General features: G+C 38.7%; 1 protein-coding gene across 1 annotated transcript in view; it reads left to right on the top strand.

Moving 5' to 3' along the window:
• EPB41L4A (erythrocyte membrane protein band 4.1 like 4A) overlaps positions 1-27,697 on the top strand; it is a 130,663-nt gene that overhangs the window by 21,334 nt on the left and 81,632 nt on the right. The window contains exon 3 of the mRNA XM_082074820.1: positions 27,516-27,620. Within this exon, the coding sequence (XP_081930946.1) occupies positions 27,516-27,620 (105 nt within the window). The remainder of the gene's footprint in view (positions 1-27,515; positions 27,621-27,697) is intronic.

The raw sequence follows: 27,697 nt of genomic DNA, 5'->3' as shown, positions 1-27,697 counted from the left end.
TGAGCAGTGAAAATATTACCCTGAAATTGAATAAAAAAATGTGAAGTGTAAAAATGCCCTTCAAAACTTTTCCCTGCCCTTTGTGTGATAGGAGATGTGGTGAAAACATGGGGGAAAAAAAAATTCATAATCTCAAAAAGTCTACTAATAATAGTCATCAAACAAACCCATAAGGTAACAGTTTTGACTGTTTATACTGTAGTACCAGCTTGTTCACAATATTATTTTTCATTCTTTCCCCAGAACTTTACTTTTCATCAGTAAACTTGCTATGGATTAATAGTATAAAGTAAAAATGGACAAATTATGCTGATGAAGTTTTGTAAAGTGAAATAATTGTTTTAGTTGGTATTGTAGTGAAGCTCTGTGCTTGACTGTGCAGTATTTGGTAAAAAAAAAGGTATAAAATATCCATTTTCTGAGTTTGTGAAAGGACTGACCTTTCACACAAAACAGAATCAAGCATTTTACTGTTATGCATAAAGTTGTTGAATTCTGTGTCCCTGTTTCTTTAATATTTCTTCCTTTGATCTGCAATTCAGTGGTTTGCTTGGTGGGCAGTTTAGAGTGGAGTTACAATAAAGTGTTGGCAGTTTGTAATTAAGGTTAGGCTTAATGGTGGCAGTTCACTCATGTTACATCATTTTTTCCGCATTTTACATTTTAAGAAATTAGTATCTGCGAAGTCTAGCAGTAGCTGTTGATAGTGTTATTTCCAAGTCATGTGTTAACAGTAGCAATTCTTGGTAGATAAACACATGGAACATGGCGGGGATACTGGAGAGGAGGGAGAGTAGATTATACATACATGCGTTTGTACACACATATATATAAAATATCTGGAAGAGTTTATAATATATATCAAAGTATAAATCTATCTATCTGTCTATCTATCTATCTGTCTGTCTATCTATCTATCTATCTATCTGAGTAATTGAAAGGCCAGAGCTCTTTTCCAGGAGACCAGTGGCTGAAGAGTGTGTGCTGAGGAAGTGGTGAGCTGCTGTAGCACATGTGCCATTCCTAAAAGTCTGAGGAAGTTTTTTGAACCCCTTGTAAAGGGACAGAGGGTGCTCAGTATTTTTGTGTGAGTGAGTTGATGATGTGTGAGTTACAGATGTGTTACCCATGTAACATGTGATATTAGTCATCTTTGCTGGCTAGAATGTTGTAAATGTAGAGAATTTGAGCTGTATCTTTATACACGTAGCTTAGTTAAATGTTAGCGTTGTGACAACCAAGTGAGTTACCAAAAAACTCCTAACCTCCACAGCTTCTAGCTTTATTCCCCACTTCTCTGTTGTGTGCATGAGAGCTTGTTTGTGAATAGCCATTTGTGTTTTTTTTTTCCCTCATACATTTAGTGATCTAGATTAGATGCACAATTGTTTTGTCAATGGAAGTTTTTCCACTGATTTTTCAAAAGGATGAGCGTTGCATTGTTGTCAGTTTATCATTTGTTGAAAAAGACTTTTGATAACATTGACAAGCGCCTGGAAAAAAGTGCGTGTGTGTGTTTCTCGAAATAAATTTAAAGAAATCTGTATTACAGAAATATTATTCTATCAGAACTAGAATTGGTGGAAAAAGCTTCAAAACATCAGTATTCTCTGGGATCTTTTAGATGCAATTGTGCACACATGCATACCTTAAAGATTGCTTCGTGTGTTAATCGCCTTTTTCAAGAGACTAATTTAATATGTAAAACCAGTATTTACATAAAAAACATTATTTCATGTAATACTATGTGAGTGAATTTTTAGGCACTTTAATCCTAAAAGCAGTGTATCGTTTCACATTTGCCAGTATCTTTTTCAGAAAACGTAAGGCCAGGATTTTCAGGTATAGTTTTCAAGTATAGTGACATATTTGGTATCTCACATAACTTCATAGATTTCCACTGACTCTGCATTAACCTTGTAAGCTATGGAGTTTGTAAATGTTCCAGAACAGATCTTTTGTATGGTTTATGTTATTCGTATATGTTTTATCTGGGATTTTTCTATCAGTTTCTTATCCAGTGTTTTTTTTCCTTGCAACCTTTTGTTTCTACCTACTGACCATTTCAAAATATCGTGAATCAATCTCTTCTCATTGCTTGCATTGAATACGAGAGATGAATCTAGCTGTATACTGTTAACACTGAGATGTATTTCCAGGTATTTCTGCCTATGACATGGTTAAACAAGGTATCAGAGGAATCAGTTCAGTGGAGACAGAATTGCTTGCCCCAGTGGCAATCCCTTCACAATAGCAGGGAGCATGAAAACTCCCTGGAAGCAAAGAGCTTATTTGTTTTTGGTTTTCTGAATGACATTTACAATGCATTGCCTGAGTAGGCCAGGTGTGGTTTTGTGCTTTGTTTGTGTGCGGCGGTGTGTTTCAAGTGGAAGAGGGGTCAGACTCGGTCGTCTTTGGGTATGATCTGAATAATTCCGAAGTTTCTGTTAGTATAATGTTTAGAAGTGGGTTTATAGCTGTTGTCTCTATTTTTTAATAGTTTGGAGGCTTGTGAAGAAAACAGCAGTATTACAGTTCCTGGTTCATGACAGGTTTTGTGGAGCATCATTGTGGAAGTAATCTGTCTTGACATGACTGCAGGGTGCCAGTCTTGGCTTGATAAAGTCAGGTATGCTTCTGATGGTGTCATGAACAAACACGGTCTTGGCCAGTTTTAAAGTGAATAAACAACAAATCTCAACAGATCTGGGTCTGTTTAAGAGAATTTTGTAGGTTATGTGTGGGGCTACCAACACTTTAGGAACGTTCTGGCAGAGCAATTAAAATGTTTCCTTCTTCCCTACTTGGACAAACAGAAACTGCCAAAAGGCCTGTTTCTAGAACACTTCTCACAAATTACTGTGTCCTGTATGCTGTTTGTGAAATAATATACCAGCTTATCCTTTCATCTGTGTAAGAGCAACAAACCATGGAGAAGGTAGGGATTGGAGAAGGCATGGGATTTTTGCCTTGTAGATGATCAATAGTATGATGGGAATATAAAGCACATCCAGGCTGTGTGCTGTATACTTCACCTGTATGGGAGTGCTCTGTGATTAGACTTACATGCAATACCCAAGGGGAAGTAAAAATTATGCTTTTAAAACCAGTTGCGGATAAACTGCACAATAAATTTATGCCTGACAAGCTCTTCTCTGTGCTTTTCATTGTGCAGTGCACTTTGGTTGCTGCTTGGTTCCTATTTTATCCCTGCTCTCTTCTTATCTTTTTTCTTCTAAGCTGTTTTTATTCAGTATTGTGAGTGTATGGGCTTTTTCTTTCTGTCTCCTTGGTTGCTTGCATGCGCTTGTTATGGTCTTTCTCACCTTTTCTGTGATCAGATGATGGTTCTGCAGAGCCAACAATTTCACAGCCAGGATCTGACAACAGTGTGAGAGTAAAAGCGCGTGGCACAGAGGACATGTAAACCATGAGTCCTGCTCCCTGAAGGCAGCCATTTGTGCTGTCTCTCTGTTAGGCAGGAGAAGCAGAGCTGAACAAGGTGCTTGTTCTTTCACGTGTGGGGCAGTGTTACAGTGGGAAGAAAGAAGGAGCTGATCTCTCACTGCCTCTCTGCTCTTTTGCTCAGCCTTCATTTAATGCATCTGTGGCTTTCTCCTTCCTGATGGCAGCTCCAGGGACACCCACACTTCCAGTTGCTACCTATGTTCTTTCAGGTCTGCAGCAGGAATAAAAAAATACTTACTGTAAGAAAACAGACTGTGGGGTTGCCATCTTTATTTGTTGCCTAGCTGTGTTGAATGTAGACCTCAGCTGCTGTGTGTTATATTTCTTATCAGTACATGAAGCCTAATGTGTGACTGCTTTCAGTACTGCTCAAGATCTTCTGGTCTCAGGCACATGGCTTTCAAGCAAGAGGCAAATTGTGTAAGGCCATGTTCTCATTTGCTCAGCCAAAGAGATCCCACAAGAGGGAACTCTTCATTTTAGTATTTTCAAAACACATCTGTGCCTGTTATTAAACTTCACATAAAAGAGTCATCGGTATAACCTGTTTGGTTGAAAACAGCTAATACAGGGTGCTTTGCTGGCATTGCTGGGGCTTTGCAGCTGAGCATGGCTTTACCTGCCAGGCGTGTGTGAGCTGTTTGGTCAGGCCTGTGTCTGCAGTGTGAAAGGTAGGATTGGTTTGTTTCATACCAGTGGTCAGAATTGCTTGGAAGAGCTTAGAGCTGATGGTAATTAACAAAGCCACCCCTTTTAATAAGTCAAATCAGCTTTTGTACAATTAGTTTCCATCAGTTTTTAAAACAAAATCCAGTCTCCTGGTTGTTTGCTTGTTTTTGAGGAGAGGCACTGAAGGGTGGTTTTCAAGAATCCGTTATCTGTTTTTGGTGTATATCAAATCAGTCACGACAAGTTAAGTTGTGTGCGTCTTGCATATATAAGTGTGACACTAAAAGCTCGGAGTACTTTATGTCTGGTTTATGAAGATAACTGGGAACATGGAGTTTGTGCTGTATGGTATTACATAGCTTGATAAATGTGAGTGAAATATAGATACAGAAACATGACAGAGAGGGTGAAGCCTGAACAGATCTGCTCAGAAATTGCTTCTGTTTATTTCATTTAAAAATGTCGTAATTCTTTACATTCTTAATAAGGCAGGATCCATAAAAAGGAAATACAGTATGGTTTTTTTATTGGCAGATTGTGTCAAATTGAAGCAAAAAAACCCCATCACTGTGAAAGAAAAGGATTGTGTTTCTGCTTTAAGTGCTAATTTCAATGCAGCCTCAAATTTGGAGCAATCATTGTATAAAACTGTCCATCCTTTAGCTCATTTTTGCTGGCTTATGTATAAGCCTACAGAGCCAGAGCTGACAGAACAGGCTGTCTGATAAAAGAACCCCAAGAAAACTAAGTTCTTAAAAATTAGCATTCATCTTCTTTCAGACAAAATGTGTTATAATATTCCTTTATACCTGACATGAAATTATTGTTTTCTTGAGCTACTGTCATGTTTGTTCGATTATTTTACCTTTCATAGAAGGAAACCGAGAGCCTCAGGATGTCTACCCACGCAGCAATTGCAAGAGAATATAGAAGTAATTTTTCCAGCCCTTTCACGTTATTCCTCTTTGTTGGAAGCACCTTTTATCCACCAGCACTTCACTGCAGTGCTGCGTTCTTGCTGAAAACGAAATGACTTTTCTGTGAATAGATCCTGAAGATTAGTTGAAGGGATGTAGTCTGTTGGAAATATGGAATGATATCTCGTACTGAAGTGGGAGAGGGGTATGAAATGACCTAGTGTATTTACCGAGTAAGTATCCGTATTCTTTTTATGATATTATGTAACATAGCTGTGACATAAAGCACAATGGGTGGTATATGGGAGTGGTAAGAAACAGGTGAATTGAAATAATACTTGGTGCATGGTGAAAGCCATTTATCTTGGTATGTGTGGAGCATGATACCGGCTGATAGAAAATGTACCTTGGGAAATGCCCTCAAACAAAGAATGTTTTTTAGCTTGGTGTAGTTGATGTCCATTAGTAGAACAGGAATTCAGGAGGTTTATTGTTACTGGTGCTGGCAGCTGGTTAGGTGGATGAATGCAGCTGGCAATGCTCTGAGGAAACTGGAAAGATGAACTCATGAATCAAGTGTCCAGGCTTTGGAATATACGTGCTTCTGATGTATTTGTTAAGAGCTACACATCCTTCACTGGAGCCGCAATCAGTAACTACAGCAAGTACATCCTTCGTTTCAGGTTGATGTCCTGTTAGCAATCCTGCCCCAGAAACCATTCTGTCTTCATTAGCTGGTGATAATTTAAATATATGCAATACTGCCTTTTCAGCAATTTGTGCTCAATTTTAAAAAGGCAGTGATGAGAATGTAAGGTTTCAAATTAAGAATTACCATATCACCTGCTAGGTTGTTTGACATATTTATTATGGTCACTATTGTTTTTTTAATGTTTAATGTAAATGTGTGTAGATATCTTTCAACCATTTGAAAGATCTGTCTTTTGTTGTTAAAAAGACATCTGTCAGGTATTGTCCTTATGTTGATACTGGGAGGCACTGACGAGGTCACCCATTTAATCTCTTTCTAGTAGACTGAATATTTCAGGTCTCTTTCCCCTCTTCCCAAATGACAAGCTTTCCAGAGTTTCTCTCTATTTTTAAGCCCCAGTCTGAACCATTTTTAATTGCTTGAAGTATAGATGCAAAAACTCGCTATGTTTCCTCGATTACATGAAAGTATTGCCACCTTCCTCTTCATAGGGTTGTTTGTATTCTCCCTCTGTCCCCACTCAACAACTGCATCCCTGTGATCTCACGTTGACTCACTTATTCCTGGTGATGCCCAAGACTCATTCAGAGCTGCAGCTTCTCAGGACGCAAAGCTTACTTCATAAAATTGGCATTTTCTTGTTATAAATGGTCTTGCCCTTTGCAGTTGTCAGAATACATGCTTTGAGAAGAGCTTGTCTTACCAAGTGACTCAGGTTATTTTTGCAAATAACTGGCTTGCCTTATTATTTGCCACTGTAGTTTCTGGGAGGTCTACAAATTTTACTAGGGTGGTTTTATATTATCTTACAGGTCGCAGATAAACTGTTGCAAAACCCTGCCTGAAACTGGAAGGCAGTTCTCTATTTAAATCTATATTTTGGGGTTCATAATTCATCCCATTTTTAGGTGGTTTTTTTTTTTTTTTTTTTTTTTAGTGTTACTTTTTAACATTGTCTAGGGTAAATTTAATTCTTATAACTGCTAGAGCTCTCCAGTACAGTGTTGCAGTTGTAATAGGCTCTAATTTTGAGTGCTTCTGGGGGAAAACAGATGCTTCTCATAGTGCCCATTTACTTTGTATAAAAGAAATTGCTGATTTTTTTTTTTTTTCCCCTGACTGTGTTTAATTATATTGTGGAAGGAGATGTTACATATGAAATGTTTCATCCTAGAGCTGAAATGTTGTGAAACCTCTATAAACAAAGCCTTCCCCTCTCCTGTCCTCCAGAATCACATCATTAATGAACTATATCATCAGCCTCTCAGAGGCTAATCCTATTATGTATTTACACAATTGCACTGGGTTTACATGACAAGGTTTTTGTAACATGGGTCTGCAGGGGTGGCCTCTGTAAGGGGTGGAGGAGGACGGTGGAAAGGAATGAGCAGCAGAGAGAATCTGTTGTGGACTGGTCACATTAATGAATAACAGAATTGGAAAAATGGAAATACAAAAATAAAATACAAGTCATACATACGCTTGACAGTAGTCATAGTTCTCCCTCCCCTGATGCAGCATTGAGTTGATACCTTGTTTTATTCTAAAACTGTATGTAGTTCAAAAATACTTCACTGTACTTAAAAAATGCTTTTAAAAATAAATTATTTAAAAGAGTTATTTATGCTTATTTTAATAATCTTTAATTTTATTTGGTGCATTTAATGCATTTTCAAATACAAATCACCTTAGTCTGACTGCAGAAGGAATAGCTTTTTGACACTTTCGCTAATTTCATTTTTTAGGGTTTTATATGGCATTATAGCCATGGTGTAAAATAACTACTCTTTTATGATTTTTAGTGCTGGTACATTGTATTACTATTCTTCCCTTAATGAAAATGTTAAAAAAAAAAAATGAAGAAAGGAGGAAAAAATGCCAACATTTATTGTTTATGGAAGATCTTTGTAATTTTTTCTTACTACAAGCTCCAGTCAGTGGAGTCTTCTCTAATTTCATGCCCCATATAGGCTTACCTCTTCACAGTAACTTTTATTTACTATATTTGAATTAACAGACGCAGATCTGTCATGGTGGGCTGTAAAGAGTATGCCTTCTGTCTGCTTCATTAGTCTGTCCATGGAAGCATGGGGGCTTTTTTCCAGTTATTTAATGTCATAGGAGTTGTGGGAACACAGAAGTCACCCATTCAGCTCTGTACCCTTTGTTGTCTTATGTTGAAGCTTTTTCCTATTACAATAGAATTTTTCATTGAGCTTAAAAGTAAAGTGCGCATGTTTAGATCTGTTCTGCTACCAAAGTGTTATTAATAATTTATGATGAAAAAGACTACTTTTATTATTACTGTATGGTTATATCTAGAGTAGCTGGCATGAAGACATCTCCAGGTCTTTCCACAAGGTTTGTGCTACATGTACTTGTGAAACTCAAGTACTTGTTTCGCGCTCCACAGAGCATGTTTTCTTTATGTATCTTCTTTAGTACCGTATATGTAATATCTCAGAGTGGAGGTTGTATTTTCAAATGCACTCCTAAAGACTGCGTTAGCAGAATGAGACCTGGTATTGTGACTTTGGTTTCATACACAGTCAAGATTTTGTTTCTGTTTGAGGTATTTTTGCACTGGTTGAAGGCCAGCAAATTAGGAATGAAGTTGGGTTGGAGTTTAGGTTTTTTTCATAAAAGCTGGAAGTTTCTAATTGGAATTATAAGAGGGTCCTGGAACCTCCTGTTGTGTCTTTATTTCAAAGAGATAAAATGGCCTAGGATTGATTCACCTGTCCTTCTGGATGGATGATGCCAGCACTGGCTGAAGTCAAACTTGACAAATTTTACATGTTAATCACGAAAATCAGTCTTTCCCTGCTTGTAAGACACTCCTCTGCTGGGATGCTCGCATCCCACACATCAACAGCTCTGCAGCTTCCCATGCCAGAGGCAGCTGTCAAGTGCTGGTGCCTGGCCACAGCCTTTTCAAGCCTGCAATAAGTTTGCTGCATATTCCTCAGCCTCAGAGTAGCTCGGTGGCCTGCTGGAATCATATGGTCTGGATGGAGGACATGGAGGACTTGTGCATCTGAAGATGCCACCAAGATGTGTCTGTATCACAGACGTTGTGGGCTGGATTTCAGAGAACTTAGGAGGTCTGAATGGGACAATAACATCTGAATAGTTAGGTGTGTTATCATATGGATGAATGAGCTAACAATGTTAATAGTCCTTGTTAGTGCCAGTTTACTGTATGCTTAAACTAGGTCATTTGAAACATTTGGAAATGTGTTTTCATGTTTAAAATGTGTTCCTTTTGTGAAACCTGCCCATGGAAAATGGTGTGATTCCAACCAACAGACCACCTCATCTATGGCATAATTTGTGAATTGTGAGACCCCATTCAATTCTCCTGTTTTATAGAGGAATTGGACCAATGCCTAATGCAACAACTTCAAATCAAGATTTGCTGGCATATCTGTGTGGGGTCCAATTATTTCAGTATTCCTTTCCAAAACACTGCCTGGGGCTGCGTACCACAGATTTGGGCTGAAATTTTTACTTAATTTATTTTCCTTCTAGCAGCTTTATAAAGATAAGAAAATGAAGGACTGGTAAGATAAATATCTTTCCTTGTGCTTTATTAACATAAATGTCTTACATGCTAATTGATTGCAACTATTTAAACCAGTGTACAGGTGTAACCTGATGAAGGCATCAGTTAGCTGCCTGTATAGCAGAGGTTGTGAAAGAGGTTATGAAATAGTATTTCACCCTGGGAGATCAGCTTGATGTTTTGGGTCATGAAATTACCTAAGTTCAGAATGTTTCCTTAGATTTTCTACATAAAATAGTAAATGAAGAAGTATGAGAAATGTTCCCTGAAAGGCATGTAAGTCTAAAGTTTTAAGGAGCACACTGGTTTGAAAGAAACTTTTCCTTTTAAATGTTAAACTTAGACAATTGTGATGATAGCCGGCACATTATTAGCTGAGATGGGATGTAAAAATTATCTAGCCTGTTACAACCAAGAACAGCTAAGCCTATACAACAATCAGCTTTTAACAAATTCAGACTTAAAAAAATACTAATTACTCTCAAGCATTGTTATGGAGATGACTTTTGAAGTGTGACGATTCTATATGGTCTGCCTGAGTTTTGCAGGCAGAGGGCACTTATTTCTCCCTTAGGAAAGAAAGAAAGGAAGGAAGGAAGGAAGGAAGGAAGGAAGGAAGGAAGGAAGGAAGGAAGGAAGGAAGGAAGGAAGGAAGGAAGGAAGGAAGGAAGGAAGGAAGGAAGGAAGGAAGGAAGGAAGGAAGGAAGGAAGGAAGGAAGGAAGGAAGGAAGGAAGGAAGGAAGGAAGGAAGGACACACAGAAAAAAGGAAGAGAAAAGATCCAGATGAAGATGCTTGGAATTTGATATTCAACTTAGTGTTTTTCAGTTACTGTCTTTCTCATTTCTCTGTATAAAGGAGGGGTGAAGAATAATCTTAGCTTTAAGAAGAAAAATTGATGTATCCACAGATTAGGTTGTGAAATGTTTGAGCTATAAAGCTATAGTAAGACAACTGTCTGTTAAACATGTAACAAAAGTTACATGTAAGAGAGATGTTTTTATTTATCAACAGAATGTTTCCAAAACATAGCAGATTTGGCTTTGTGACATAGATGGCACAAATCACGCCATTAACAGCTGCAGTTCAGTGCTAAGTTCTGACATATCTGCTGTATATAATGGCATGGCTCTTTTTAATTTTTGCCAGTTCATGAGCAGTAATTACTGAAGAGTGAAAGATTGATCTTCAGTTTCTGTTGGGACTGGTTTGCTTTTCTCATCAAGTTAGCAAGTGTAAGCAAATTCAGTGTTGCATTGCCTTTCCCCGAGGAAAGTCAAAGCATTGTTCTGTTACAATAGAGGTGATTATAGCGAGCCCTGCTTAAGCTGTCCAGTTTTCTCTTTTCAACAGTAATAGCTCATAGTATTATGTATAGCTAAATTGGTTGAACAAAAACATGAAATAACAAAAGTAAATGTAAGAATTTCAAAATCAGTCATCTATGTTATAATTAATGCTAAGCTATCAGATTGTACCCTGCTTGAAATTGCTTCTGTGTGGGTCACTGAGATGCTTGTGCCATTGTTTGAAAGTGGACTTGTTAGCAGCAGGGTAATTTATTGAAAGCAGGCTGCTTGAACTAAGAGACTTCTGTTAACAAATATTTAAAGGAACTAATGACAAGTATTGCTGGCCTAGAGTTTTCTAACTATTCTCTTTAGAAACTCCTCAGAGGTAACATTTCTAGAAGTTGTGCTAAAGGTAAACAGAGGTTAATGGTGTAATTGACTTTATGTATAACCTATTTTTTCATGTGTTTACTTGTAAAGTTAAGCAGACTTGATGGTTAACAGTGGATTATTACACAGTAGGTAAGAGTTGTTAATATCTAAGAGCTTTGCATAACTTTTTGAACACCTGCTCTCCTTTTATAAAAAAAGGAACAATATAAAAATTAATGAAAAGTATTTTTGAAGAGGTAGTCTTTATGTGTGCGCGTGCTGTGAATTAATTATATACTATCACACTTTAATAAAAATATTTTTCAGTTTGTATATTTATTCCTTCAAAATATTTTTTCAAAGTTAAAATTTATAGAATTTGGCTAAACAGTATTTTATTGTCTTGGAGAAAAAGTGTACTGTTTTTAAACTTTTCAGTAAAAAAGTACTGATGATGCCTGTTGACTACATGTCTCTATAGGCTCTTTTAAGAGTTGGGAGTTTTGCAAACCACTTTCCGATTTTTTTTTTCCCCCCAGTGTTTATAGTGATATCTGTTAAATATACTTATTGTAATATTTTCTGTATGAGGAAGAGGTTTCTTACAACATCCCTTAGAGCCAGGGATAGGCCTTACCCCAAACTACTATTTACATGAATTCATGTTCAAGTCAAGTCTAATTTCAGCCAGATGCAAGTAAAGTGATGCAGCATTACTCTCTTCTGCAAATTGTGTAATGTATGGCTGTTATGTCATAGTATCACTGAACCTGGAAGGAACCTTTGGAGGTCAGGTAGGCTAGCTGCCCACCCAGTTAGAGCAGATTGCTCAGGACCTTTCCCAGATTAGCTTTGACTATCTCTAATGGCAAAGGCTCCATAACCCGTGGGCAGTTTGTTCCTGCACTTACTCTCCAGTAAGGAATTTCCATTACTGCATCTTGTGATGATTTCCTCTTCTCACTGTGCATCTTCGATGAGAGTCTGTCTCTATTGTTTCTTACTGTGACTACGTCCTCCATTGGCGTCTTCTCTGCAATGCAGACAAACAAGTTTTCCTAGACACTTCCATGTTTGTGTGCCCCCTAGCCACCTTTGTGGCCCTCCGCAGAACTTCATCCCAGTTTGTCTTTGTACAGAACTTGGGCAAACTTACTATTGTTTCCTTTTGTCTCTACCAGTCTTTGTTTAATTTATGCCTGTAAGACTGCAAACATTCCTTACTTTTACATTAACACTAGTGTAGTATAAAAGAAGCTGCAAGTTGAGTGGAAAACACAGAAAGCGTGCTGATCTCGTGTTGGTGTGGGGGTCTCTATGGCTGGGGTACCAGCACACTTTACAGCATCCTGCCCTTCAGCCAAATATCAAAAGGGTGGTGAACTGCACCTGTGCTGAAGCTGCATTGGACCATTTTGTAAACTACTAACTTAGGGGGGTTCATGACAAGTGCTAGTGGTACTGTTTGATTAATACACCTTTGTCTTCTGTACCCCATTTATTTCTGCTTAGTGACGTTCCAGCTGTAACAGGAATGTACAATTTTGATCTGCAAGAGCATACCCTTGAAATGTTGGTCAAATTTAATCTAATTTCTATTGATCCTGTCCTCCAGGTAGTTTTCTTTCTGTAAGGTGTGTCTATCCTCTTCCTTTTTACTTCTTAATTTTAGACTGATATTTCTATTAATTGCAGAAATGCAAAAAAATCCTATGTGATGTATGTTCCACCTTCAACCTTAGAGTAACTTGTTTTGGTGATGTACCTTTAAAAAAAAAAAGTCTTCCAAATTTTGTATGGTAGAGAGGCCAGACTTACAACTTGTTGTTACAAAGAGGACGCTTAATCGGTGTAATGTAACTCAGGCAGCAAGTACAGAGCAAGGAATAGATGTGAACTTGTGAACTTTTTCATGACTGCCCATATGTAATATTCAAAAAAGCTATTTAAATTATTATGATAATACATTCTCAAGACTTTTGGTATGTAACTTCTGATCCTAATGAGCCTAGAACTCTTGCACAATGGTAGAGGTGTGAATATGTCAGATTGACTGCAACTGATTTTAGCTATTTGAGGTCTGTCTTATGAAGGCAGGCAAAGATAGGTATATAATATCTATAAAATGACTTGGAGGAAAATATTTATCCTCTTCATACTTCTAGTGATGGTCTACTCTGCTTGTTATTTTTAATGAGACATCTGTTTCTCAAGTAAATTACTACAAAATTAGACAGCAAAACAGTGTTTTCCATAAAACAGAGATCTTTGACTTTCCAGTCTAAGGTCATTAGGTCCTAAATTAGTGCTTAATTTGGTAAATGTTATCTGTTTAAATGCTTCTGTGAAATACAGTTTTTTTTAGCAGTATCTTGTTTGTGCAGTGAATGCAACGTTAGGACACAATGAGTTGAGTGTCTGCTGTCAGAGTGGCTGTGCTGCCAGCTGGCTTGTCAAACAGTGAAATATTTTGAAGCTTAGTTATGGCACTTGGTTTTGACAGCGCAGTTATGTACCTCTTCTCTTTCATGACAGATCTGAGAGCAAACATTGTATAGAAGAACACAGTAAGGCTTACAATATTCCTCTGTTTGGTATACAAACAATGTTTTTGACTTTTAAACAGCTGTGCATTTAAACTGTTCAAACATTTCCTTTAGATATGTCACCTGAACAGTGCAGCCAACTGCTTTGTAACAGTTGTTTGAACATTGGGTGTTTTCAGGTGTTGTGAATTGCTCTGTGGACCTAACTGGAGCTATTCTAATCTGTATCAGCTGAAAACCCTGCAAAGTCTTGACTCTCTGAGGATTTGTTTCACTAAAAAAATTAAACTTTGTTCAGTTAAACTCTGGCAATGCATTTACGATGCTTAAGGAAAGAACTTGTAATTTGCTTTCATGATCAGGAGTATATTTTTTTTCTTCTAACCCAACAGAAGCAATTGCAAAATAAATGTGAGGTTCACTTGTGTATATTTGAAGTGTAGACTTCCTTAGTATAATTTGGGTAATTAAACTATTTTAGCTACTTGGATTTTGGTATTGTGTGATTATATTATGTCTGGGAAGAAATGGCTGAATTCTCCTCTGACATAGCTCAGCTCTATTGACTTCAGTGGAATTATGCCAAAAAATAAGAAAGGGCCAGTGAAAACCCAAATAAGCATTTTGGTGAGAAGCATTTTGTTTCTTGTTACAGAAAGGATGAATGATCATGCTTGTAAATGTGGAGGTGAAAGATGGAAAAAAAAAAAATCTTACTGAGGGAAGAACTCCAGAGAAGGCTTTCCTGTCAGATCAGGAGGAGCTTTAATAATGATACTAAAAATACATGTGGACAAAAGGAAGTCAATACAAACATGCAAACATCTCAGTCTTTGAATACTAACATACTCTTGCCTTCTTACCTGTTAGGTGTACTCCAGTTTCAGTAAGAACACACAATGTTTTTGTTCTTCCTAGTTCTTTTTTTTTTCTTTCTTTCTTTTAAACCAAGATTTAGTCCTGTAATGACAGACTAAACCAGAGTGATATAAAGGGCATATGTTAAATCGTCACCTCGGGTATGTAGTGATGAGAAACGGTCCCTTTCACCTCCAGACAGTATTGTTAATCACATAATTTGGTCCAAGTGATAACTGTTGCCATGCCTAAGCTGAAAGGCCTAGTGTTTTTCCAGTTATTGCACCTCTGAACAGGAGAACAGATTTCATTTAGCAAGATGGTAGAATCAAATGTTATTTCTGCTTCAAAAATGTGAAGTCAAAACTAGCAACTCTGAATTCAGCAAAAGGTGAATCTTGGTCTCTGAGTACAGCAGCCTAGAAGGACCATTCCTAATGTAGCTGTGCAAGTGGAGGTGAAGCTTCCTCTTATTTTACTTGTTTTCCATTGTTTGCACTTGATTATCATACCGTGCTGCTTCTGTGCCAAAATGTGACATCCCCAAATCCATCAATTCCCTTTCTTGAGGAAATGTCAGCAGCTTATTTGAGGCTTTGATGATGTCTTCAAAGCATGGTGTCTGTGCTGCCTTTACTCACAGTGTTCCCAAGAGAAGTTTTTGCTCTCAGGGCAGGGAATGACAGCCAGGTAATAGCTGAATTATAAAAGCCTTCAGACAACACTGAAATGCATAGATGTGAACAGTATGAATGTAAAAACGTGAGAATTTCTTCATTCTGGGAGAATGTCTGAGTGTACCTAGGACAAGGCAAGCCTTCAGTGCCCAACCTGTGTATTTTCCATATTTTGTTAGTTAACGTGTGTGATCTTTGATCATCCTTCTATCAATGAGGGTTTTTATTTATTTATTAAAAAAAATTTAGAGTACAGAGTAGACACTGGGACAGTGTTGTCCCCTCATCCAGGAAAGAGAGCAATCACTGCCTATTGTGTGGTGTTGCATGGCAGTAGATCCAGGATTGGCCTTAGGAGTGTCAAAGCCATTGATAGTAGTTAATTAATTCCTCATTAATAACTGAATGAATGACAAGTACATCACTGGCATAGTGTTGTTTTTAACAGCATAGCTATGTCTAGGGGTTGTCTAACTTTCTGTTAAAATCTCATGTGTTTTGCATAACTTGCTATCCCATATGCCTTAGAGTCCTGTGCTGATAACTGATCACTGATAACTGATAGCTGATCACTACCCCAGTGTAACTCATACCATTTGGGGGACTTGTTCATTTTAGTACTGATTAGATACCTGTAGCCTAAAACTCCCAGCAGGTTTCTGACAGAGACATCATCCAGGCTATGGTAAGTCAAAATCCATTGGATTTGTGCAGTTTAACAGAGAGATCTGTGCTAGCCTGGTTTATTTTCAGTGAAATCAGATGAGATATGCTCCCAAGAGCAGCTCAGCGGAGTAGGAACAGCTGGGTAGGCTAGCATCCATCATCTTAGGAAGAAAAACTGAGAGAGCTGGGTCTATTCAGCCCGGAGAACAGCAGGCTGAGAGGGGAACTCATCAATGTTTATAAATATCTCAAGGGTGGGTGTCATAGGATGTGACCAGACTCTTTTCAGTGGTGCCCAACAATAGGATGAGGGGCAAAGGGCACAGACTGAAGCACAGGAGGTTCCATCTGAATATGAGGAGAAACTTCTTTACTTGGAGGGTTCCAGAGCACTGGAACAGGCTGCCCAGAGAGGTTGTGGAGTCTCCTTCTCTGGAAACATTCAAAGCCCACCTGGACACATTCCTGTGCAATCTGCTCTGGGTGAACCTGCTTTAGCAGGTGGGTTGGACTACATGATCTGCAGAGGTCCCTTCCAACCTCAACCATTCTGTGATTTTGAGATCTCTTAAGCACAGAGAAGGGGATGTGCATCTGGGTGAGCAGCGACTGGATTTGTTACAACTGGCAAGTTGAGTGAGACTCTCCTTAAGTATATTTGTTTTGTGGCATTTGCATTGCTGAAAATTGTTACAGGGCAAATAAATTAGTGCTTTGGTCCTTTTTTGTAGCTGAGGCATTGTGGCTCCACAGTGGCTTGGGAGCAGAGCCTGAGAGAGAAAGTGCTGGGATGAACCTTTCATGTGATGTAGGTGGATAGTGGGCTAGCACCTGTTAGGAAGTAAAATGTTTGATTTAGGCTTCTATGGTGGAAAAATTTTACTGAAACTACCTGGGAGGTTTTGACTCATGTAAAACTACACCTTTTAGTGGGAGGACAGTCTGCTTGAAGTCTTACTGTCTGTCCTCCTTTTATTAGCTACTTGGGATGAAGTTTCATATCTCACTCTGGCTGGAAAGCATCAGTATTTTGGGCACTGCTGTAAATAATAAAACAGCTGCCTCAACTTTTAAACAAGAAGTTGTTTAAAAATAATTTTAGGTATACATGGTAACTGTGTACAATGAGTGATACAGATATCCTAAAGTTCTGATTTTGCATGTTGTCTTACGTAACAGTCCTGATGTGGTTGTTGTCAGCAGCGAAGTTTTGTGAGTAAGAGTTTATATCAGCAGAATATATTTACAGAAGAATTAAAAATCTTTATTTAACAAGGAAGGGTGCTTAGTAATACTTCATTCTGGAATATCACTGTAACTGACTTCGTAATAGCACTTCAAGAATCACAACCTGGGCATATCTCATTGGCCCATTGCCAAAATGATGGATCAAGATCTACATGAAGTGGCATGCCTTAAAAACTTGCAGCAAACGTGCCTCTTAACTACAATGCAAGGAGGAAACTAGAAATTATTACCTTATTCACTTGTTATGAATATGCTGCTAGTTTTACTCTAAGTAAACCATATTATTTTATTGTCAACCAATCAGATGAAAACTGAAGGGTGTGAGCCTCCTTTGTCTTCACACAAAAGGATTTTTTTTGCCTTTGGATTTTAGTGTGAATAGGATCATGCCCAAATCACACAGCAAGCTATATTTAATGTAAAAAAAAACGCAATGCTGCTAAAAGTCTTGTGTTCAGCACAGACCAGAGATTAATAATTTTAGCTTCGAAAACCAGATATAACCAAGTACATTTTAAGCAAGCTAGAAATGCAAGTAATGATTTTCTATTTGAAATTAATGGTCTAGTCTGCAGAACATGCTATGATTTGCCTGTAGTGGTACACTACACTGGGTACATCCAGTACTGCAATTCACTTTAAAGCATGATTGTCTGAGTTTTATCTAGTGACCTGTGGCCAGGTACAGCTGCAACAGAACTGGAGATACTTTTATGGAGACTCCTGACAATGCACTAGTGGCTTACCTGCAAGCTTATGATTTGAACAGAAAAGTTGTTCCAATCAGTCTTCAGTTTCATAGTTTATTTTGCTTTAGTTACAATCATCAGTTATTACTCGTCAGTTTATTGGGAGGGAACTGAGCACTGTTTATTGCTTGGGTCCATCAAAGGTGTGTCCCCATTTAATGTAGGGCCACAATAAACCATGGCAGATGCTTTGTTAGCCCCCTCAGTGTCCCCCCCTTCACCCCCAAGGAAAGGCAATAGGAGGCCAAAAGATGCAAAGAGAGAGAGGACTTGCAAACTGGGAAAAGTTAAAAATGTTTTACTAATGCTACTAATAAAATAGAGAAAATAAAACAAAATATACAAAACCAATATTGAAATTCCTCGCAGCTCAGCAGTGGCTGCTCTGGCAGCTGCAGGGCAGGCACCTGGAAGTCCTGGGTTGGACTCTGCAGCAAACTGGAACTAGATTTAGGGATGCAGTGTCTGTCACTACGCCTCAGATTTCAGGGATGGTAGACAGGGTCCTCTCCAGATGCCGGCCATAGTCGAGGAGAGCGAGACCCTTGTGATCTCCCACCTTTATATGATGTATGACGTGGATGGGATGGAATACTTTGTTGGTCAATTTTAGTCACCTGTTCAGTTCGCTCCGCCTTGCAAAATACGCGGTGTGCATTATCAGCGACCTTGTATTCCATTGCTATGTCTACCAAAACATGCAGCCAACTTCAGAAAAGTGCAGTTACTTAGAAGAATTTAGCTGAAAGGAAAGTTCTCTAGAAGAGAAACTGGTATGGTTTTTAACAAAACCGGGAGAGGTGATAAAGCTCATGACTCCAGTAGTTCTGTTGTAAGCAATTGTTGGCCTTACACAGAGTTTAGGTTAAAGGCTTGAAATCTAGTATTAATCCAAAATCCTCTGCCTTGAAAGTCAGTAATAAAATTCATATTGATTTATTGATTTCACCCTAACTATTGAAAATCCCTCTGCATGCAAAAGCTGAACAAGTTATTTTCACATCGTGAGTAGATTCTAAACAGACTCTTTTTTTCTTCTGGTATTCATCAATATTTTTTGTAATGTGAAATATGTTTTCAATTTCATGTCTGTACTCAGAAAGCTGTTTTAAAAAATGTTTTCCTTCTTGCATGAGATGTGTGAGCAGACTCATGGAGTACAGCAGATAGCCACCGCCATTAGCAAAGGATATCATGCCTGAGGCATTTTATTAATTAACCTCTTGAGTCTGATACTGAAGATGCTGCAAAGATGCTTTTTTCATTAGAGTCACATAATTTAGACTACGAGCAATGAGGGGTTATCTACTCACATCTTTGTGAACGCTTTTGCTAATGAACAGACATATTCATTGGTTTTGCACTAAATGTAGAGAAATAAGGGTCTAGTTCTGCAAAATTCTGTGTGCTCAACTATATATAGATTTTTATGCTAAGTTTATCACTAATCTATCTGTCAGCTGTGAGTGAAGAAATTAATCCAACGTTGCACATTTATATAATATCTTTATTCACCTTCATGGAGTTGTATTATAGATGGGCTGATTAAGCAAGGGTTTTATTTTATTTTGTTTCTTCAGTATGTGGAAGATTTTCATTAGCACAAGTAGGCAGTCACCACATATATCTATATATATATTATATATCATACATATGATATTATGCCATCTATAAGATGATAAGTTTCTTGTAGGTTCCACATCAACCTTCTGTAGGAATAGATTTCAAAGCCAAGCTAGAACAGTTCTTTGGTTTGTATGCTCATGTTAAAAACAGCTTTCCTCAACAACCTCGATATATTAAACATTAATTAGACATAAGGAGATTATGGTAATTTTATTTTTGTTGATGAGTGTACAAGTTAATCATCACAGGTTGTACATACAGTTCTAGAAAAATAATTTTGAATTACATTAAAAGATACACAGTGCATATGAAATCTGATTTCCTATGCATAATCAAAACTGTGATATATCTGAAATTTTTACAGGTCAATAAAAATATTTTTCAGAAGTCTGTCTATAATGATATATGCTATAAACTTTCAAGACAAATTTGGTATTGATGGTCAAGTAGCTACTGTTGACTGGCTGAACTGGGAGTGACCTATCATTCCTTTTATGTGAACGTACAGAATTATGTTCTTATCTATATGCAGTTTTCACATAGCACATAAAGGCACTTCAAAATATACTACCCATTTAGGGAACAGTTGAAGACTAAGCATTGAGAAAGTACTGTCCTTGTCTGAATCACTGAGATTAACATCAAGTTGCCATTTGAAAGTTTTAATTACTGAAAGGGGAAAGGAAAACAGGAAAAAAAATACTGGCTAAAATATGCCATAGTTTCCCTTAAAACTACACAGAATATTTTGTGCATTACTTTTTCAGAGGAGGAAAGCTGGGTTATCACTACAGCTCCATGCCCAAGAACTAGTTCAGAATAATGCTGGCTTTTAAATAAAATCTTTGAGGAAATAGCTATAAATTCAGTCTGAAAAGCTGGTGGGATCTTCCTGAATAGAAGGTGCTAGGGAGAGGGTTGCTGCCACTACTGAGGTTGCTCAGTCTGTTTGTAGGTTTGCCAGTCAGCAAGTTTTGAACTCTGTGATGAGTTATGCTATTTCACAAAGTTTCATTCAAAACAGTTTAGTTATTTGCAAGAGTGAAGCAAGGAAGAAAATAGGCTGTCAAACAAAAAGAAACTCAAGACAACTTCTGTCTGAGAAACTTTTGAAGCAAAGACTTGACAATTTCTATCAGCAGGTTCATCATGCCAAATGTGTTTTTCTTTGTTATTTTAAAGATATGCCCACAATAAGCCCATTTGTGATGCTGATGTATCTCACAGGAGAGATTTCCTCAAACTTTATCACTTCTGTCTTGTAAAGATGCTATATCAGGTCCTGCTGGCAGCTGCATCATCTCTGTGACTGGTGTTTCTGGTGCTTGAGTTCAGGCATCAGAACTGAAAAGAATTTTCTTGCATCTGTAGCTGTCAGATGTGTTTCTGTGTTATCTGTCCCACAATACAACATCATGGAGGTGTTTCCTGGCTTAATTCGTGGGGGAACAAGGGCCAAACTGGTGGGAGGCAGTGGAAAAGTAGATAGGAGAAGGGTTAGAGCAGAGGAGGGAGGAAGGGTCCGTGACTTAGTGCACAGGGAGTTCAAGGAATATGTGGAAACCAGTGGGAATGACAGGCTGAGGGAAGTGGCAATGTATGTGACAAGGGAGGATGAGGATTGAGGGTTCTGTCTGGAAAGAGGTGGTAGGAAAGGACAAGGAACTAGGAAGTGGTTGGGGAAAACAGGAAAAAAAAACCCAAACAACCAAAAAACCTGACATGGTAGGTAGATCTAATTAAGGAGCTCAGGAATGGCAGCCAGGGATGAGTAATGATGCCAAGAAGATGACATTAGTCCTGTGTGAGTTCCATGCAGGGGGAACAATTAATGGTAATACAGTACATAAATGCAAGAGGACAAATTAGCAGTTTGCAGTTTGCTTTAATGCATTTAATTTTTACTTTCTGTGTCGTTATCTGAACTTAACACTTGCCTTGTGTGTTTGCTTATGTGCAGGGGTGTCATTCTTCAAAAAACCCTGGCTCAGATCTGTTTTATCTGAATATACAGTGCTAAAATCTGCAGTGATCCAGGAATTGATTGACAGCTGAATGATTTAGCAATTGACTGACAGATGAATGAGGCACCCTTGCTGTGAGCATGGGGGTGAGAGAGCAGTCAGCATTAGTTAAAGGGTGAAAGGCAGCTGGGAGCTGTGACAGATAAGTCCTTTTCATCCCCTTCTGCTGCTCCCATGGCGGGGCACTTTTTTTTCTTTTTTTCCAGTCAAGGTTGTTAAAGTTGAATGCAGCCCAGTACCAGTAAAATGGTAATATGACCCTATGCAGTGTGTGGCACTGGATAGCAGCTCTTGAGGGCAGCCAGAAACTCTAGAAGGGGCAGGAGACAGTGCAGGTGTATAGAATTCCCCATTAACAGCCATTACAGGCTACTAATGGATAACTTATTCCTGTCCTGGTGCAAACATGTTGACTGGGTTTTTTGTGTGTAGGGTTTGCTAATGAGCATATGTAGAAAACTACTTTTAGAACAAAAATGCTCACAGTGTATCTTCCATTGCTCTCATGAGGAATGTCTATTAAGAAAAAGGCATTTAAAATAATTGAAATATTTAATTTTTTCAAATGAAATTCCATTTGGTTATGATGAGAAATTTTAATGGGAATTACATTTCCAGTAGAATCGTATCAGTTTTATGGGAAGCACTGGGGCAAGTGAGTTATCAAAACTGTACAGAAAAAGTGTGTACATTTTTTAGGATAACAAATGTGTCCCCTTGACTTCTGTCAATATTGCAGGAGCAAGTAATTTTCTATCATTATTCAAAATGAGAAGTTAAACTCCATCAAACTGGAAATAAAACTAATATGATATAGCATTTCGGAAAAGTTTTTTGGGGATGCAGCAAATCATCATTACATAGACTGTAAAAGGACAGCATATGTTTCAGCAAGCATGTTTAAATGTGAGTCTTAAACAGAAAATAAGCAGTCTCATATACAAACTACAAATTTATATATAAAATGTTGTTGACTGGTTGCAGTATAGACTCCATTGAATTCAGTACCAAAATATCCAGTTTGCAGTTGACAGGTGGAAAGAAATAGCTTGACTAGCCTGTAGGAGAGCAGCAAATGAAAATATCATGGTGCATCTTCTTGGCAGGAAGGGGCTCTGCACATCCTGATTACGGGTGCTCCAGAAACAGACCACAAGCTCCTGCTGAGGCAGAATACAAGTCCATGCGGATTTATAATGCACGCCCTTCTATTGCACTCTCACAGATTTATTTTAAATAGTTCCCTGTGAACATGAAAGACGCATCCCTTTGGATGCACCAAAGGCCACGTAGCTACCAGACAGGAGGGGGCCCTTTTCTCTCGGAAGCTGTGAGCAGCTCCATGATCAAGCAGGGCTCTCACAGTTGCTTGGAGAAAGAGCAGAGCTTAGGTCCAGCACTGGGCTGCCGGGCAGCAGGCAGCGGGTGCCTGCTGGGAGTGCGCAGGTCGAGACACCAGCTGCTCCACAGGAAGCCCCTATGCGGGCAGCTGGCTGCAGAAGCACTGCCCTGGGGCCAGGCCCAGCAAGGCTCACACTGCGCACCTGGCAGCAGCAGGAGCCCACTGAGCCTGCTGCACCCTGTCCTTATCCTCCTACCCCGCACCACAGTCCCGCACAGGCACATCCCATCAGCAGGAATGGCAGTGAGGCTCTGCGGTTCTTCCCCGAGGACAGTGCACAAAAACCCAGGGGCACGTGAAACCCTGCAAGTGTAGAGGTGGTGGGCTTTGGGTTGTTTCTGCAGAACAAAGCTCAGTGCATCCCAAGCTCTTTATTCTGACTCGCACCATCTCCAGAGTACAGCTCTAGTTCACAACCTGCCTCAGCTGCCTTCAGATGTACTTGCTTGTGGCACATTCATTCCAAATAAAGGAAGCATTCTATGTTTTAGAGCTAATTTTCTTGACATGGTTTCTGCAAACCCTTTTTCCATTCATCGAAGCCTTCTTCTAGCTGTGTGCTGCTTTTGTACATGATTTTAATCTCTCCTTTGTAACACTTAACGCTGTGTAAAGTTTATGTCACCTCAGTATACTGGTGCTATCTGGCCAGTCGGTGCAGATGCAGCGGTGCTGACATATGTGTCACGAGCTGTGCTTGGTCTCTGCCTTTCCCAGCACACCAGTGGGGTGGTACCAGTGCCCATGCTCCATCACATCAGGCACCACACGGGCACCATCTGCTGACAGGCACATGGGCAGCAGATCAAACGCGCTTCCCACTTGGACAGCTTGTTAGCAGCATCACTCACGCAGCCCTGTGCTTGGCAGGGAAATGTGGGTATGTTGCACAGGTCTTTCTGAATGTCTCAACATGATTCTGTGTCATCCTCTGTAGCATCCTGCTGCTTGTTCTGTACTCAGATATATAAACTCCCTTGTTCAGCATTAGAAATCTGCTCTTGTTCTGTGTTGTTAGCTTTTGCCAGTATGTAAGCAGAATAAATGATTCAGCATCAGGTGTGACTTTCTAATAGACTTTCACAATGGTCATGATGGGATGAGGCCTCTCAAAAAGCAACAGTTATGTTCAAAGTTTTAAGCCTGTTTTTGTGTGAAGGCTCATGAATTCATCTGCATCTTCCTTAGCATTTACGAGGTTGTAAGAGGTAGTCTGTGGATTGAGTTGCTTCCAGGAGAAGGGTTTCATGATGAGTGTTTAAACTAGAAGAGGCAATGTGTTTTTTATTTTGTTTTAATAAAAAGGGGCTTCAGTACCTACAACACTCTCTTTTTTCAAGAGAGGAACTAGCATTCTACTGAGGCAGACATTGCTGCATGTCTTGTTTTGTGTTTAAATTCAGTTAACATCAGTCATGGATCTGATTTGGCCTGCACTGTTGTGTACAATACAGAAGAGAAAATTAAAAAATATCCAGCTAGAAAAACCATGCTGGAGCTAAAAGCAATAAGCAGTGCAGAAGATAAGAATCCTTGGTGACTAATTATTCAGTACTGTGGATATGTTAAAATATAGTACTGCATGTATGATTTTTAGGAGAAGTATTTATTTTCAGTTTAAAAAGTACAATTAAATCAGATCTCTCCTGAATGTTCTGGCTTTAGCCAGTAGAAACCTGCCTTTCTGGTTTATGAAACCATGGTGCTAACATGTAAAGCAAGATGTTATGACTCATTCAAATGATTCTTTGTTCTCTCTTGAAAGCATTGTTGATGCTATTTTCAAATATACTTGTGTATATTTGAATGCAAGCCTCTAGCACAGGGGTGTCAATCTCATTTTCAGTGGGGGCCACATCAGCCTGATGGTTGCCTTCAAAGGGCCGAATGTAATTGTAGGACTGTACAAATGTGCTCTAGCAAGTCTGAGCTTAATGCAAGGAAGATTATATAATTTTACAGTGCTATAAGATGTGAGTGTAATCGTGCTAACACCTTTGATAGTTTTAGTTTGCAGTTTTGCTCAGTTTTGGTGTCATTTTATCAGGGGAAGTAAGGTTGCTCTTCTTAGTTTGCAAAACTTTCTTCAAATGCAGTAAAAATGTATTGCAGACTGAGAAGTAGCCACTTAGAGATTAATCAACAAAAATGCTTCCTTAACTCCATTTGAGGAGCCAATTTACTTGCATGAAACCCTGAAATCATGTGCCTTAAAATGGGAACTTTAATTGAAAATGAGGTGGCAGTGGTTTCAGCAAGGGTCAGTGTTTTACCTGAAGAGTGCTCCTCAGTGCTGGGAAAACACGATGTTAAGGAAAGTGAGGTCAGAGGGGTGTGGGGATTCCTGCTGGTTCTCACCCAGACAGTTGCCTTGTGAAACACCAACTGGTGTACATAGAGGCATTGCTGAAGGGTATGAAAGGTGTTGGTGAGGGCGGCTACAGAAACAGCTGCACACAGTCTGTCTTGGCTGAGGATGACCCAAGTGTTGAGCATCTTGCTGCTGTAGAGGTGGAGAACCCCCAGCCATTGGAAGCTGGATGGTTTTGCTCAGCATTTCCCCACAGCTGGATCACTTGTTCCTGCAGTACCAGCAGCAATAAAAGTGTTAACTGAACTGCATGAAGAGAATAAATTAAGAGGCATTTATGTTTTCTCTGAGCACAGCAATATAGGTAAAAAGCAGTTTAAAAGCTTTTTATACATTGTTACCATTTATCTCTGAAAGGAAAGAAGGGAGTCTTTAATTTCAGCCACACCATGCCTGAAACGTGTGTGTTCCTGGGAATAACATGCTAGCTTTATTCTACAAGTGTCTCCATCATTTAACCAGGTGGTACAATTGGAGTCAGGTCTGCCTGTTTATTTTGAGCTTTTCCTGTCCATTCCCAGGTTCCCAAGACATCATTGTGCTGTTTATGTGGTAATGGAAATGGTTCCAATGGTGAAGGTAATTTGACATACATGATGGATGAAGATAATTATGTGCTTTTTAGTGGGACATCTCTCCTGCTTCCTTCAATAACAACTGATTTAAAGATAAAATGGGGCAGGACAATTACTGCTTCAGTCTTGAATGCCTTCTGTCTAACAGTCTAACCTTTTTTAAAAAAATAAAGGAAGGGTTATTTGGTTTTGGTTTTGTTTTCCCTGTCTTTTTGCTGCAGTGCTCCTCATAGACACTACATCTAAGAGGGGTTGATTCTTGTCTTGAATTGTTCTTACAACCCAAGTTCAGTTTCTTGTTGAGGAATCTGATGATAAAATCACTGCATTGCTCTGCTTTATTCAAAATTCTAAAATGAGATTTAATGCATTTCTACTTACCTTAATAATGTTTTCCGCCAAAGTGTTTTTTGTCTTGTGACTGATCAAGCCTCACTCTATGTGCTGAGAGAATATGTAGTTACAGTTGCTTTGTGTAAACAGCCTGTATGATGGCATTAGACTGTTTTGCGCTGAGAACTTTTCAAGAACATCTCCTGGTTTAAGCAAATACATAGTAAATCTGAGGAACAGCATGGATACACAATCCCCAGCCGACCAAAGAAGTTTACCTTGTCGTGGCTTGCTTGGAGTGTGAGTGGCCATCTGAAGTTGTTGCACTGGCCCTGCCCATGTGACTATGTACAAATCCTGACCAAATGCATCCGCTGAAAAGACTGGATGCATCTTCAGTATTGTTATGTGATATATACTTCACCAGATAAATTAAATGATTTTTTAAATCAATATTATTTGCCATTTTAATTTTGAAATTATTTGTTTGTAGACTAAAAAGTGAAATAGCACAAACAGTATCTCACACCTTTCTGTTTCGCTTTCTCTCTGGTGACTTTAGTGCAATCTAGCAGTTTATACAATATGAAGTGTTAACCAAAACCTAATTATGACTTCTGTTCATGTTTTCTTGTGGAATTTGGGACTGCCATAGTAAAATGCTATAACTGATTTTGAGGGGGGGATCATTCTGCATAATGATTCTTGGTCTTCCTGGTCTGTACATTGTTGACTGCCAGGGGAACCAACAAATAAGAGGCATTCAGTTGGAAATGAGCTTTTTATAATTAATTCTCAACAGTACAATGTTGTTTGAAGTATTGTCCCCAGCATTGTTTGCAAATACTGGCATAGACTCTTAATGAGGTACTGTTCAAGAAAACAATGGGATTATTTCAATTCAAGGTGTTGGATTGCTCCCATTTCTACTACAAAAAATATTTTAAAAGAAAACAAATAAAACATAACCTTTATGAAGAATAGTACCAGAGCAGCTAATGATTTAGATCTGAAGGGCAAAGTTTTGTCTCCTGATCTTTGTTGTCAAAGTTTGAGTGACAGGCTCATCCTGGACAAGAGTATGATTTTAGAATTAAAATACGTCGTAGAGATTCAAATTGATGAGAGAACAAAAATTTTCTAGAAAAATCTAGGTTCACCACCATCATGCTTATGCAAGTACCCTTCAGTGTTTTGTTTTGTTTTGTATTTTGTAACTACTAACCTGCCACCTACCTAATAGTATTTACAGAATAATTGAATAAACTTGTAGTAGGACAAAATATTTTCTTCTGTACAACGGAAATTTTTGTTAAAGGCACTGGGAACTGTTTCCTTTTTTTTTTTTTTTTTTGACAAAGCTAACTGAATGCATGAATGCCACTGCACATAGCTGACAAAGGCAGAGCATTTTTGTGAAAAGGCTCTGTAAATTCTTTCCCACAGAAGTCAACGAAAGGGTCAGTTGTCCTGGGCTACGTATTTCGTCACTTAAACCTAGTGGAGATAGATTACTTTGGACTGCGCTACTGTGACCGAAGTCATCAAACGGTAAGTAAAAGATACAGCAGATTGGATTTTCCATATGTAAAATGTACCCTGTTTGTACCGTTTGCCTGTGGAGCATT

This window comes from Streptopelia decaocto, assembly GCF_964273445.1.
Source record: "Streptopelia decaocto genome assembly, chromosome: Z".
Lineage (NCBI taxonomy): Eukaryota > Metazoa > Chordata > Aves > Columbiformes > Columbidae > Streptopelia > Streptopelia decaocto.
This window is presented reverse-complemented; position numbering and strand designations above follow the sequence as displayed.